This window comes from Sylvia atricapilla, chromosome 3 (genome assembly GCF_009819655.1).
Source record: "Sylvia atricapilla isolate bSylAtr1 chromosome 3, bSylAtr1.pri, whole genome shotgun sequence".
In the NCBI taxonomy this organism is placed as follows: domain Eukaryota; kingdom Metazoa; phylum Chordata; class Aves; order Passeriformes; family Sylviidae; genus Sylvia; species Sylvia atricapilla.
The window spans coordinates 49,099,042-49,115,204 of record NC_089142.1 but is presented as its reverse complement, the minus strand read 5'-3'; the positions used below and the strand labels follow the sequence as shown (position 1 = coordinate 49,115,204).

Here is a 16,163-nt window from a genome sequence, read left to right as displayed (position 1 = left end):
CCCTCCACCCCAAATTTCCAATTTGCATATGGTTGGTCTGGTTGGTAAGAATATAATACCCAAACCAGACTTCCCAAACAGCCAGCCACCATGTAACCATCTGGAGACTGTGTCATCTGCAATTTCAGGCAGCCAGAGCCTTTGGTTTTGCAGCCTGTGCCTGCTTTTGAGTTTGACAGAGACAAACCACAGAATTCTATTGCCACATGCAGGAACCAAAATCCCTTTTGCTCCTCTCGGTCATGTCACCACTGGAAACAGGGCAGTTTGAGCATTTCCTGGAGGTGATCACTGAGCAACGCCACTTTGTGACTCCAGTGCCATTCAGAGTTGGGAAACCAGAGATCTGTTCTTCAGGAAATAGTCCTTGAGAAACTATTCCGTTTAAGTGCTCCTGTCTGCAGTCTCTTTCCCCAGCAGTTCCCTCACAGAGTCCTTTTGTCAATCAAACCAGCAAAACCAGAGTTCCAGCAGTGATGTTTCAAATCCTTTCTGCAGTGACACACAGCTAATTGAGTACCACTTTCCCATGCTGGGAACACTTGACCACTAGAGAGGAAGAATGACCTAGGCAGGTCGCAGGGAGGAATCCAGGCAGTGCTGGTGGAAACACACCTGTGTCTTCTTTACTAAGAAGAAAAGGCTGACTGCAATATTTCGAGTGTCTGTTTGGTGACTGTGCTGTTCTGCTACACACCCACTGTCTTGGTGCCTAGGGCATAGTGAATGGATCAACAAAACAAAAATTATCCTCTTGCTAAGGATGCTGCTGGGCTGCAACGGTGGTTTTCAGAGCAAATATCTCTGTTTTCTGAGCTTTCCCACCTTGCAGATGTCTGAAAACATTCCTAAGAACTTCTTCGCTGATCATGTCTCCCTGAAGCCTCACCAAACTCAATTTCTCATATTAATATTTTCCTTCCCTACTAGATGGTAACCACTTTTGAGAGAAAGCATTGGTTATGCTTGGCAAAAGATTTACAGAAATATAAAGTTCCTAACTGAAAACCTTGCAACATGATTTCTTGTATCTATACATTATGCCTGGAAGATACTTCTCTAATATTGGTTCTTAAATTTAGTAGGTGATTGCTATGCAGTGAGTGGTTCAACTGGGTCACTAAATCTTCTCTGCAAATTTAACTGAGGAGGTCTTACTACTTTTTATGATCATATAATCATCACTAGGCAATATAATTTTGGAAGAAAGTGAATAAAAACCCTTTCTTGCTATCATTTAAAGCTCTGAAATACTTATTACCAGTGTATCTATTAAAATACTTATTGTCCCTGCTTTGAAGTTAGCAATGTTAATAGGTAATAAAATTAAGTTGTAATGAAGAAATCTAGTTTACTAAATTCCTTGAAGGGGAATGCTTTATTCCTGAATGGCACTATTGATATGGAATATGATTTTCCATTGAAATCACTTATCAGTAATTTGTTCATAAATCTTCGCTGAAGATATAAATTTAGGCTTCTACAACTAATTAATTCCAATTAAAAAACATTAATCTTTATCTATGAGACTGCTAAAGGCAATGACAAACATCACTGCTATTGATCCCATCACCTGCTACTTCCTTAATTCTACAGCTTTTTATACCTACCAGTAATCTCTCTCAACATTCAGAGAGGATTTTTTTTTCTGTGTAAAATTCTGCTGCTTTAAGTGTTGCTTACATCTATAACCAATAATTGATCAAGTGCATTATATACAACTCTGTACATAACTGATTAAATTCATAAAACATTAAACAGAGCTCAGGAAAGTAGAAAATAAAAGCAACAGTGGAAAATATTAATAGTATTATAGATAATTTTTAAAAAAACATAAGCAGTTTATCTCTCAATAACAATGTTAATTGTCATTAACAGAGGATAGACTGTTCCCTCACCAATGCAGGATTCATTAAAATTATGGAAATAAAAGCTTCACCAAACACATGTGAAGAAATGCCTCTGTAACGCACACAACATGTAAAGCTGACAGGTTTACATCACTGTTCAGAATTTTAAGAAAAAAGGACATGCCATTTTGTCAAGTTATTGAAAAAAAATTGCAATATTTGACTAAAACACCCTGATTCTTTTGTGAAAAGACTGAGAAGGAATGCTGACAGAACCTGAAGATTTGCAGTAAGCAGCTTCCAATCTGGAATGAGTAAAGAAAAACGAAGGTAATTGTGGAAACTTCAAGCAGAAACATCTTGTGTAAATTTGAAGATGGGATATTCTTTCTTGTGGCAGTTGCCTTATGCTTATTTGACTGTTAAACTTTGAATTTCCAGTCCGCATACTTATAAATATTTTTTAAGTACTTGGTGTGTATATGCTTAGAAATACCTATTGATGAAAGCACCTTGTGCTTTTCCATACAAGTTCATTGACAAGGCACCTCTACATTTTAGACTCCCTCCTTTCTCTATAAAGAGAAAGTTGTCTTCACTGCTTGACAACTGAAACAAGCACCTTGCTTTTAAATCAAGATTGTTTGTACAAAGGTGGTTTTAAAGAGAGATTAATCAGCCATAAAGATGACTTAACTTCATATAGCTCTAGGCACGGATACAATCCTTATAGACAGAGACACTGAAATATAGCCCATGTATGAAATGAGTCAGCCCTGCTAAAAATGATTCTATCATCAAGGCATAGCAACGGTGCAACTCTTTCACAGACACTCTGGGAACTCCCCCCTGCAATCACATACTTTTGTTAATAGAAAAGTAAATGTATACAAGAGGAAGTAGTTATGTATACATGCCCAAACTTTTAAGCAATTGTGTTGTTTGTACCTTATGTTTATTTCAACAGGCTTCTGAAAAGGTCTTGCTGAGTGTGCTCTCCATTTTGAAAAAAGATTCTATTGAGCAGTCATTATATTACTGGCAAAAAAATACTATCATAAATCAGTTGTCTTCTTAAAAGTAGGATGTTCTGAAGTAGCAACACATTTCTTTTCTGCAATGTGCCATCTCCTTCAAAGAAAAAAGAGCCCTACTTTCTTTGTTATTGGTTTTATTTTACTCCATGCTTCAGAGAAAAATTTTCTGATAAAAACAGACTATTTTATATTTTCTAGGCAAACAACAATAGAAGAAACAAACACATCCAATATCCTTGCTAAATTAAAAGTGGCTGGATTCCCACATTTCTAATACTCCATTCACCAGAGAAAAAGTAGGTGGGTTTGAGTGTGTAGATCTCAATCATGCACTGCAGATTCTCAAGCATTCCCAAGTAGTATTATCCATGCAATTTCAGTGTCACAGCTGCAGTGTGGGGATAAACGTAGAAGTTTTAGTCCTGTTTCTGCTCAGTAACTTCTAGTGATTATTACTTTCCCTATAGATCCTCAGCAGAGCACTTCCCCAGAGAGAGAGGCAGTCTGCCACAGGTATAAATCATCAGTGGAATGAGGAACAAGTGGTACGTGCAATCATGCTTTCATTGAAAGAAGAACTAAAATATCAGGGCATATGCTTTTTGATGTACTGTGCTTGACCCTTGGCAGGGTTTCTCCACCTTGCCCATCTGAGAGGCTGTGGTTCCTCCCAAACCAAGGCAGGATCATGTCCAATATCCAATTAAAATCCCCTCAGACTTCCTGCTGTGAAGTTGTTTCTGTAATTTCAGCTCCTGCCAGCCTAGCACTCCCTGAGCTACCTGGTTTTCTTAGAAAGCACTCAACCCAATGATTGCTGGCTGCCTGATTCAATGGCCAAGTTTGTGCAGACCTCTAATCTCCAGCTTTAGCAGGGACCAGTTCCCAGAAAGCATTTCTGCATCAGGTTTGGCTCAGTCATGAGATCATCAGAAATTCACTGGAATCCTCCAAGTGCTTTTGATGGTCTCTCCAGCTTTGGAATACGGTCTTAACACAAGACATTTTGTCCCAAGACAAAATTTAACCCAATTCAGTTTCAACACACTATTGCAAAAGACTCCATAGGGTCCTTCACCAGCATCCATGCATTCTGGAATTCACATCCATGCCTGGGAAGAGCTCACTGGTGACATGGAAAGCTTGCCAATTGGCAAGTTACTGTTCTCCTTGTGGCATTTCATCTCTTTGAATTGCTATAAAAGCTGTGAGTGGACAGGAAATGTTCCCAGTCATGTTGTGGCCTGTTTCTTATCATATGCCTGCCCAAATAAGCATGAAGCCTAGCCCAGGAAAACATGAAGTTCTGGGATCTTGAGATGATAAGCAATACAAAATAATTCTAAAAATAAATTCTACTGAAAACACATAGCTTGAGGGTTTTTATATGTACATATGTATATAATTAGATGTGTGTGCATGGAAAAACTCCATCAATATAAACCATCTCAGGTCCTTTTAAATGGAAACAAACCTCTTACACGCCAGACTCACTAAATAAGGGCACTAGTTGTTCTTTTTCCACACCAAGCTGTTGAAATCTTAATAGGACACTTAAAAGCATGTTCAAACCAAAGATTTTTACTATCAATGAAAACAAACAGCTCGTATCAAAATTTATGGTCATGAACATGCTACTCCCTCCCTTATGTCATCAATGATGCAAATCAGTGCAGATCCATTTTATTAAAATAGTGACAGTCCATCTCTTCTCTGGGGTATTAAAACCTCCTGTAGAATTAGACAAAACAACACCAAGTATCAGATCACAGACAGATAATCAGAGTAGCACGGACAAGTGATATTGTGTAAACGTTCTAGTAGCTGCACAGAATCAAGTTCATGAATATTTAACTCAGAAAAGGCACAGATGCATAATTTTCCTCTGAAACCTTTTTTTGCTATATTTCTGTAAAAGTTACAAAAATATCCCTGTGAATTGACTGTCACTGTGATATAACTGAAAACTAAGGGGTAAGTGCTCCTTTGAGACATTCTCTCCCTCCCCTGTGTATTTGGAGCACTCACTACTGCTGTCAGCAAAGCTCCCACCTTTACCTCAAAGCTCCCTCCTCTCATCAGGGAAATGTTTGCAAGAAATGGAGGAGGCTGATAGACAGCATATATTATCCTTCTCCTTTTCTCTTTAATGTTAAATCAGGAAAGAAAATATAGGGGGAGCTTCTAACAGAGCTGGTTGCAAATAACCTTGAGCTGCTCTGTTCTGTAGTGAATTGGGTCTAAAGCGTCCTCAAGGTTTGTGAAGCAGTGCTGCAGTCAAAGGGACACATGGGTGAAGAGGTGATTCCCCAGGTCCCTGCATCCCGAAGGGGTCACCTTCCAGAAGTGACTTTGGTGTCCTGTGTCCTGTGCTTGGAAGCTCATGAGCAGAAGGGAGAGCAAACAGCACAACTGCAACTTGAATACTGAGCACTGCATTTATAAACATTCTTTCAGATGAAGCTGCAATTATTATTATAGCACTGTCATCCAGAAATGTAACAGGAATTCAAGGTGACCAGATGCCAATAGCTAACAATTCAGCCAAATATAAAGGAAAAAATGCTTACAAAGGGGTAGATAAACTTCCAGGATATTTGTACATTTTTGCCTCAAAGATGCATTTAGTTGCAACAATAAATATATTTATTACCTTGGTAGTAAGGGACATTAAAGAAGACAAAATCACTGCTTATGTTAGGACTAAGTATTAAGTGTGAGACAGAAGAATAAGTTGAGAATACAGCTTTATCCTACTGGCATAACTTTTTATTCCCTTGATTCATGCTGTCTTATAGTCCTTATTTTAGAAAAGGTAGTTCTTCCAAACCTTCAGAAAGAATGTGATCTTCATAGGCACTTTGCTGCAAGCCTTGTGTACAGTTTACAACTGGGCTCTGCAAAATGGGATGCTATTGAGTCTTTGATTTAATGAAAACTTAGGAAGTTAATTCAATTCACTGCAGGGACTGCTTTGTTCTTTCATTATGATTCTTTTTTAATGAGAAAGACAATCGCAAGGATAAACTCCATTCCTCTGAATTTTTACACTAATTACATACAAAGCACCATTCTGGCAGAGCAGGACTTATCTCCTTCAGGCAATACAGTTATCATCTTGTAACCACACTTCAAATCTCCCATATGAACGCTGCAGCTACGTGTGCTGAATGTGGATCCTGCTACCCTGGCTAGCTGTTTGGCTTGATGAATGTTTAAATATTCCATAAATCACAGGGAAATACTGATACTGCATGAAGCAGCAGAGACAACCCTTGCATTCTGCTTACAGCCGTAGAATCAAGGGTGCACTATTTTATCAGAACCATTAACTTTCCTCATTGAAGTGGGAAGGGATGGTTGGTTTTGTAAACAGTACTTGAGATGTTTATGTATTAACAAGAGCCAGACCCACATACTGCCTCTACAAAGGACAGTTATCCCTTAATTCTAAAAAAAAAAAAAAAAAAAAATAAATCAAGTGTTTGTGATTCAGCTCACAGCCTTATGAGAAAATTTATTATTTGACATACTGTGAGGCAATCTGGGCTACATAGGAAGCTTCATTACCCTCAAATAAAATTACTGAGAACAACATTCACCCCTCTGCAATACCCTGATACTGTGGACTAAGTTTCAAAGCTCAATCTGTGCTCATGGTCATGGTATCTCAGCACTTCCAAGGCTGTGCCACACAATACTTTGCATTCTACTTGCTCAAGTGCCTTGAGCACCTACAACATCTGTGCCCCTACCTCAGCCTGTGGTACAAATGCATGTAATGGCATCTGCAGAGATGGGGACAAAAATCAAGCAGCAAGATGCACGAGTGGTACAAACCACTTCCTCAGAGCTTCCTCGAGCCTGCCCACTCATCCTTCTAGTGATGAAGTTTATCTTCTCAAACAGGAACTCACAGACTTGTGTTCAGATTGGCACTGTCTTCGAAAGACTGGCAAGGCTCCTGGAAAAGTAAGCAAGGAGGGAGCTTCCCAGGCTCAGCAACAAAATCTAAATCCTGATCCAAACATAAATGCTCGCAAATATATGTTGCAGATTTGCCTCTATGACTTAGGTGCTGGCATCACTGAGAAAAGCATGACAGTATGAAATGCCACATTGTGACGATTTTTTGATTCTGCTACATTCCGCTAGCTACCTGTGATTCTGCAGCTGTGAGCTGAGTAACTGCAATGTTTCTCATTTTACTGCATCTGTGGTTTCTATTTATGGACTTACTGGCATGAAATGGCCACAGCTGGCTAAATGTTCCTAAAATGAATGTACATTTACCTCCAGGGTAAAACTGCCTTTTTCTCAACTAGTATACTGAGTATAGACATTGCCTCATAGCAATGATGCAGCATCTTGATGCAAACATGGTTCATCACCCAGGACTTTGGCCAGCCTAAAGCTCAGCATCCCTTTCATGCTCACTGCACTCAGTGCCTGTAAGGCTTGCTCTCATAAAATATGCACCAGTCTTTGAACCATGGTGCAAATCTGAATGCTGTGTCTGGAAGGTACTGGCTGAGGGCATAAACTTGGCAGCCAGAAAGATGACAAGGTCTGAGCTTCCAGTAGTGAGAGTGATCTGAACTGCCTCATTTGAATCCTCCAGGGAGTTTTTTACAAGGAGAAGTACCCCTAGTGCAACTTTAGAACAAATTCATTCTCTGTGTGGACAAGACCTCCCATTCCCTTATTTAGGTCAAGAGAATGGTTAGAGAACTCCCTTTTTTTCCTGTGCTCTTGTCTGCACCAGCAGGCACAGGAAAAATGAGGTGTTCCTATCCTTTCACACAACGCCCTGTTGCAGCTTTTGTCTCTGATGGCACAAAGGATATTTCCTTGAGTGCCAAAGCTATTTTGAAAGCAACTTAGTAACCAGAGATCTCTCAGGGCTGAATGAGTTACATCACAGATCAAGGGATACTACTACAGCAGGGATGCTTGATTAGGCCAGGCCTTTACTGCTTTGGGGTTATCATGACTGTGTTAGTTTAATGATTGCATCATTAAACCACGACATACAGTGCTCACGCTTACCTGCTGCCACCTGCATCCTAGAGGTACAGGGCTTTCCAGTTTTCAGCTTGTACGTGCCATAGGATGTATATGATTTATTCCAATGATACCATGCAAGAGCATAGAATGTGCCAGGATTAAAAAAAGGAAAGGTATTTTGTAACACAAAATGCATGCTGTGGGTTTGGACAGTAGGTGCCTAACCTAACCATCAAGAGTACCTCACTGAGAGAAATACCTCTAGAAAGAAAAAGCTGAGGGGCTTTTTGAGCCTTTACCTGCCATATTATTTGTCCTATGTCTGGGGCCAGGATTCCTCTCTGTAAGTATTTATTTGTACCTTGTCAAACAGCTGGCAAAGCAAAACACAGCTGATGAAAATAAAAATTGACTAAGCCCTGAGACACCCGCTCCTTTGCATAGGTGAAAAGGAGCAGCAGGGCCAAAGCAGAAAGCATCTGTCTGCTGGTCAGTGTAACAAGAACTGTTGACAGTGAAAAAAAAACCTGAGGATTAAAAAATACCATCATACCGTACAACTTCTCTGCTAGGAATAGCCAAACAAATCAAAGCAAAAGACGGAGGTTGAGTCTATTGGTTTTAATCCTGTCTGTGTATCTCCAACGTGGTCTTCTTTTTTTTTTTTTTTTTTTTTTTTTTTTTTTTTTTTTTTTTTTTTTTTTTTTTAATATTACCCTGGCTTTCCAGCTATGTGGGATAATCACATCACGCTGAAATTGCATCTGTTTTAGTATTATGACTAAGAATGCAAGAAGACTTCATTGGACTGGGAAGGGAAATTCTATGGTTTATAGCAACTATCATAAAGAAAAAACTCCCAAGGTTCTGTATGAAAACTATATATACCCAGGAAGTTTGACACCTCACTGAATTGTTATCACCTACAGAGTAAAATAATGAAGGTTCATTCAGCAGCCGTCCACATTTTATAGCAGGAAATTTTAAAAACTCAATTGAAAGTAGAATGAAAATTCAAACACAAACACAATTATTATGTAAATGGAACTCAACAGAAATCTGGCTCTAGTCATACTGGTTTTTTTCCAGCTAGCTTGCTGTGGTGTCCACAATGTGATAGGCAAATCCCAAATACATAACATATCATAATCCTTGCTCCTCTGAGCATGCTATCCAAAACTGAAAATTGCACATTACAAAAAAAGATCTCTGCAATTTGAAGTGCCTGTAAATAGCCAGCATTATAGTTTCATTTTTCCTAAAGTACAGAATTCCCTCTGAATATGAATAGGGCTCTTCAGATCCCAAACAAAGGGACTATTTGGCTGACCATTTTCATAATAAACATATCCCACACGGTTTGGCATCCCTAATTAGAAGCCCAGAGTAATTAGGAGAAAGTGCATTGCAGACTGCAATGTGTAACACAGCAGGGAGATTTTGCAGTGCTGCTATGAGAATACCAAAGAGCTGAAGGTCATTATTTTTCACTTGTTCCAAGCCACACTTGCTGCTGTGTTTCATTTTTACAACCCAGACTGAGCATAGCCCCTTGCACTGGGAGGGCTGTGGGAATCACAGAATCAGAGAATGGTTTGGGTTGGAAAACACCTTGAAGATCATCCAGTTCCAACACCCTGCCATGAGCAAGGACACATTCCACAAGACCAGGCTGCTCAGATCCCCATCCAAGCTAGCCTGGAAAACTTTCAGGGATGGGGCATCTAAACCTACTTTCTTTCAGTTTAAAGCCATTTCCCCCTGTCCTGTCTCTACATACATTTGTCGAATAGAAGAGATGGGCCAGCTGGACATGCAAGGGCAATGTCACAGCTTCTTGCACTGTCTGCCATGTGTTGGCAGGCCAGTGTGTGGGCTGAGCTATTGCCTTGAAAATCCAAGGACCCTTTCTATCACAGTTAGATAGAACAATAAAGCTGCTTGGCTCTTGCTCTGAGCATTTTATTTGACTGAAGGAATAACCAAACTCTTTGTTTTACAGCAGTAGCATGAGCATGCTTAGGAAACTGAAAAATGATTAAATGGATATTTTCAAAATCACTCCCTGTCAAGGATGACAGTGTAGAGGAAATTCTGATGGGATCAATGCCTTTCCAGAAGACATTTCATCTCAATGGTGCAGCATATACTGTTCAAAGTACATATTTAATATAGTTTGATCAGCTTAAATCATCATTTGTTTGTTTCCCAGACAAACAAGATTGTTCTTACTGGCAATTGACAAAAAAAAAAAAAAAAGGTGCTGGTTTAAAAGAAACTCTGTTATGTCTACCTAAGTTAAGTGAATAATTCTAGATTTATATTAATATACCTTAATATATTAGTGGAATGAAATTAAGTAAAAAGAGACATTTGCCTTTCTATCATTCAATAAATAGCTGACAAGCACTGCAGTGAAAAAAAGCAACTCATATATAGTGCTCTATTTTCCTTAAATTGCCTGGTTTTGGTCAACTTTGGTGAAGTAGGAATGATCCTGGGGAGGGGTGCCATTATCTAAATGGAAATACAGACTTGGATAGCAGACACATCAGGAAATTACACATGGCTTAGATACTAATGGCATAAACCACCCTGAGATAAAAATGCTTAAAGAAATGATATGCCAGTAACAGGTCTGCAATCTTGCCAGTCTCACAGGACTCCCTGGCTTACTCAGGGGCACAGATCACCTTTAATTATACGTCAAATCTAAGACATTACAGTTACTGTAGGGAAAACTCTGCTTCCATTGACAGATGATATAACCTCATCACTTGGAAGTCTAGAAGATTTCTAGAACCTTATCACATCTACCTAGATGCAGAACTCATCCAGACATAGAGAGATTAATAAAAAATGTTTCTGAACTAGCAAATTGTTGTGATCCCTTAGTACTGGTGGGCTGAAAACACTCAGTAACTTGTTGCACTAAAATTCAAGGAATAGATTGCAATGTGGAGCCCTAGTCACGCAGAATCTGGCCCTCAAGGTTTTATGGCTCCTGTCTGCTCAGAAGACACTTCCATTGCTCCCTCATTTCTTGTTTTCCAGAGTAACAGAAAAACAACAACAAAAAATAGCAGTTTCATATTTTTTTCTGTTTTAATGATGTCTAGTAGATGTGTTGTTTTCATTTGTAGCATATGTGACATGGCTTTTAGAAGTAATTTATTTTTGATGGCAAGCTGCTGATGCTTGCTCCTGTGTTGGCTGTTAGCAATTAACACCTTCTGGTCCACTATGGACAATTTCTCACTTACTGCTTTTTAAGGTGCTAAAACTAATCTCCACCAGCTCTATGTCCCATAGCTCCATTTCACCCATTTTAGGCTTTTCTTACTGATAGCCAAGGTTTTTCTTTCCCTTGACTGATAATGACACATGACCCAGAGGATGTAGGGAAGTATCCCTACAAGACTTTGTTAAGCAGAATCCTCTGCTAACAAGGAGACTGAGGTGAGATAATACGTGTTAAAACCTTCTCAGAGGTGTTACCATGGACAAATACAAGTTTCAGCTGTGAAAACCACAGGTATGAGAGGAAGCTTCCTCTAGAGAAGGAACTGAGGATGTCCTCATTATCTGTTAAATGTCTAGCAAACTTATTTTTCTTCAGAAAAATCCAAGTTTAGACAAATTCTTTCACTTTTTCATGATCTGTGCCCGAGTGGTAGCCATGTTTTAAGGCCCATATGAAAATCTCACAAAACCAGATCTCTTCAATGCTTTTGCCACTTTTTATTTCTGGTCATGAGAACAAAGTTGCAATAATCATGAAAAAGCCTTACTTACACAGACTTCACTACTTAAAACTATTGAGTCCCATTGGGTCTACTTTTACTCCTTGAAACTTTTGTTTTTTGGGTGTCTGGGTTTGATTTTGGTTTTTTAAATTTTTTTTTTTTTGGGGGGGGGGGGGGGGGGCGGTATCTTTATTTATTTATTTATTTATTTTAACATAGAAATGAAGTTTTAAGCTCCCAGAGATTCTGACACCTGCAGGAACAGTCCTCTACTATCTGAACAGCCTCTCCACTATCTGATGATATGTTGATTCATTGCAAAGTGACAGTCCCAGTCTTTGTGTCCATTAGAGCAAAAGGTGTGGTAAAATTATTTTGGAAAGCAATCTCACAATATAAAAATGTAGTGGATGCTGCTGATGCTGGGCTAACTTTAGTGGCTGGAAGCTGAGCATTCACTGCAGAAGGCTTTAGTCAGAAAAGCTCACGAGCTTAAATCATCTGCTAATGACGATCTGCAGAGACCAGTCAAATTCTACCTTTTCATTAGCACTCAGGGAGTATATAAGAACAGTGAGGGACAGCTAAATCAAAGGACATCCAGAGTAAATCAAAATTTGGAAGAAGCCTCTAAAAAAAGAGGAAGTCTCTATGTCTTGAGCAAATTATGGCTTACAGTCCCTATAGTGAATTCAGGGTTTTTTTGCCTGCCTCGAGTGACATCTCCTTAAACAGTACATTTCTGCAAAAATCTCAAGGATTAAGAAAGCAAGGAAAGAAAAAGACAAAGGGATCTAATTATTTTTTACTAGAAATCAATTTATGATGATTAGATTTCTAAAGGAGAAAGATAGTTATTTTAAAAAAATCAGTCTTGCATAGAGAGTAGAAGATCCATACTTGAAAAAAAAAGTTTTCTGATGATGTCAGCACACGGAACAGAATCATCATTAATATTATTATGTGATTTCCATCTGTTAACGAAGCCACACGATTAGAGCTGCTAGAGAAACTGCCTTAATGGAACAAACACAGATAATGGATTTGAATAAATTCACACGGAAAAAGACAATGTCAGGCTCAGTCAGCTGGCAACATTAAATGCCGAGTAAATAAATAGGCTGTATAGTGCTATACCATCCAGCAGGAATGTTATGCTGAATGCCTGGATCACTGCTTTCATGGCTTCTGTAGCCAATTTTATTTTGGATTTTTTTGGATGAAGTCATATTTTTTGAGTTTTTTTTTGACAGCTCCTTTTCCAGGCAATTCCATTGGTATGCTTCACATGTGCATACCATGGACATGTGAAGCATACCAAGCAACATACTGTTGTTTGTACAGTCTGTAATCAACCACAGGCTTTTTCAAACACCGTCCCCAGCCCCCTTCATTTGTTCAGAAAATATTTTACACATATCCCTAACACTTTGCCCCTTAGTTCCCAAATCTATCTTATTGGCATAACTGATATTTCTGGCGAACACCCTTTAATCCACCACAGTATTTTTAGACAGAGTCAGAAAATTATTTGTATTATATTATAATAATTATACTATTTATAAATAATTTATTTATTTTAATACATTTTTATATATGAGTAAAGCAGAGTGCTTGATAGCATTTTTTAGATGCCAATATACACCAGGCATCAAACATTATTCCAAATTAGCCTCTGTAATGCACAGCAGAATGCAGTATCTATATGGGCACACTCTCTCTCAAGCCAGCACTTTCAAAAAAAGTAAAATCTATTTAAGAGTCCATATAGGGACTTGCCTTCCACAGTATTTAATCAGTCCAGAGAAGGACGTTTCTGGGACAGAATTTGTGAACATCTAGGCAATCCTACACTAAGAATAATTATTTTTAAACACAGTTCTCCAGAAAGCTGCTACTAATAACACATTTTAAACCTTTGGCAGAGCAAAGAACGTGGTGATGTTTCCCCCTACACAAAGTGAAAAACCAAGACAGTGAAACACTGCCTGAGCAATCTCTCCTTATGTAAGAGCCAACAGTTTCTTCACATGTTGGCTTTTATCACCTCTAAAAAATGTCAGTGGGGACCAATGTTTATAGAACTTCTGTTGTAATATGCTTAAGGTCTTTGTGCTGGAGTACAGAGGTATATTTTTGACTGCTCATTTTTTGCATAGAAATTAAGTCCTTGCTGCTTTGGAACACTTTTAGCATTGTATCACAAGATCGTACTAAGAGTGAAGAACTTAGGCTTCAGGGTTGTTCCCAAAACATTAAAAGATGTAACATCAAAGAACGACCCAAAAATCATTGTTCCTGTAAGAAAACATGAGCTTTGCAGTATGCTGATAAATGTACCACAGCCTAATACATTTTGTAGTTGTTATCCTCCACAGAGCCCTACCCTCCTCATGTCAGGAGAACATATGATATTTTTTCTCTTTTATTTAGCTTCTAATCTACGTGTTCTGTGAAGGTGAATAAATAAAATTATTACAAAAAAAGAAGAGTGGCTGAGAAATGTACTTAAATGCGTTCACTTCCCACACCTCATCTAGAAACGAAATCTCAAAGAACAGAGGGATTTGCAGGAAAGGCACAACTCCCCCATATTATATAGACTGTCAAAGAGAAGATCATTAGATAATCAGTACCAAAGCATACTATAATGCATTTCTCATTTTGGAGGTCAGATTGGTTACACAGACCCCACAGCAAAGCAGTGATAGGGCCATAGAGCTGCTCTGTGCAAACATCCCCCCAGAGAGGGAGCACCCTGAAATCCCTCCCTTCATCTCCTACTTCCCAGTAGCTAAAAATTGGCTGCTATTTCTTTCTGTCTAGTAAGTGAACTACTGAATTGCCATGATCAGCAACTAGAACTAGCAAGCTCTTCTTTGCGAGCATCTGAGCTCTCCTTAGGCTACAAAAGATGTAAAGCATCTTAGTATTTTCCAGCATGGCAAGAACAGTAAGAATTCAAAAGTACTGATTTTATTTTAGCTTTTAGGTAGCACCCCAATCCTTGAGATCTAATGACTCATTCTTTGCTAATGAAGATTTGTTGGTATTTTTATCGGTTCATCCAATATATATTTCTAGGTAAATACGGAACAAATGTGAGTGGGGTATGTGTCCAAATCATATTGCTTGTTGTTGTTCTGCAAAAGCCTTTATCCCCAGTGTTTTCTGTAAAACAGTTTCAGAGAGACACTTACCTTGTCTGACGGCTAGTGTTGTCGTGTAGACCAAGAACAGAAGTATGTAATTGAGGAAGCTCTGAAAAACAGGTGTGTTGGCATGGAAGTCTTCTGACAGATACTTGCTTGTGAGACCAATGCCACAGATAAGAAGGGAGAGTACCTGGCCAAGTGCCACAGACAGCAAGAGATCCCTGAAAGGAATGAGAACAACAGACATAAAACACTCAGCCTCCTCACAAAGAAGGAAATGCTCATCCTCCTCCAGGAATCATGTTCAGCATTTCTGGGACATGTAAGAAACATGATGCTTCAGTCAATGAGGGGACCTTCTGGGTATAGCCAACATAACATTTCCATTATTTCTGCTCTTATCATGAGCATAACACAGGAGCTTTTATTCACACTGCACCAACACAGGAGCTTTTATTCACATGTTAAACAACAGCAGATGGCATGTCCCTACCATTTAATTTTGCATTTCACATTTCACAAAGGATAAATGATAGTTTAAATCAACCAAAACACAGTACTGCTTCCTTTGTGCATTGCCCTTAAAAGAAAGACCCAGAAGCATCATTCAGACACAGTGGGAAACACAGCTCTTTCAGGACCTAGCAGCCAAAGGGAAAAAGATGATAAAGGATCATGTTTCATCATCAAGATGAATATACATTTAATCATACAAGCTATTCTTTCCATCTACTGTGCAAATAAATTTATATTTTCTTTCATCTTTCCAACTCCTTACTTTCTCTTCTGCTTGATGGGAACAGGAGATTCCAATTTTCCCCTTCCTGTCTCCTTCCGGTTGTTAGAAATGTACTTTCTGGTTAGGCTTTTTTGCTTTAATCTGTTTTTCTTATTCTTCATCTCCAGTATCTTCTGCGTTCTCTTATTACAACCTCATTCTCTTTCCCCACAGGTTTCAAATAGTTTCTTCTTTTGTGCATGTTCTCTGTCTTCCTATAATTGTCTCTTTGCTGCAGAAATTGCTATATCTGAAAGACTTTTTCCCTCCAAATACCTCCATCTCTTTTACTCTTCTTGTAGAATTTATTACCTAACCACACAGCCCAACTGAGTCTAAACAACCCTCCTTTTCCAAATTTTGTCCTAGGATCTCCTATGCCCACAACACAGGAATATCTGTATTTTTAAATTACCCTGAAGTGTTTTCTCAGGTCCCCTACGTGTCAGCACTCTTGTGCTGACCAGGCCTGCTCTACAGCTACACCTTCCCATGCAGAAGAATGAAATGCAAAAGTGTTGGTCTGGTAGAGAAGCAAGAGAAACCACACCAGGGAGAGCAAAGGGCATGCAAAGGGGACATCTGGTCTG

General features: G+C 38.9%; 1 protein-coding gene across 1 annotated transcript in view; it reads right to left on the bottom strand.

Annotated features, from left to right (window-relative positions):
- The window catches only part of SLC35F1 (solute carrier family 35 member F1), a 96,565-nt gene extending 80,870 nt beyond the window's left edge, over positions 1-15,695 (bottom strand). The window contains exons 1-2 of the mRNA XM_066314412.1: positions 15,574-15,695; positions 14,841-15,016 (exon numbers count right to left, since the gene is read on the bottom strand). Of these exons, the coding sequence (XP_066170509.1) occupies positions 14,841-15,016; positions 15,574-15,695 (298 nt within the window). The remainder of the gene's footprint in view (positions 1-14,840; positions 15,017-15,573) is intronic.
- Positions 15,696-16,163: the final 468 nt, after the last annotated feature.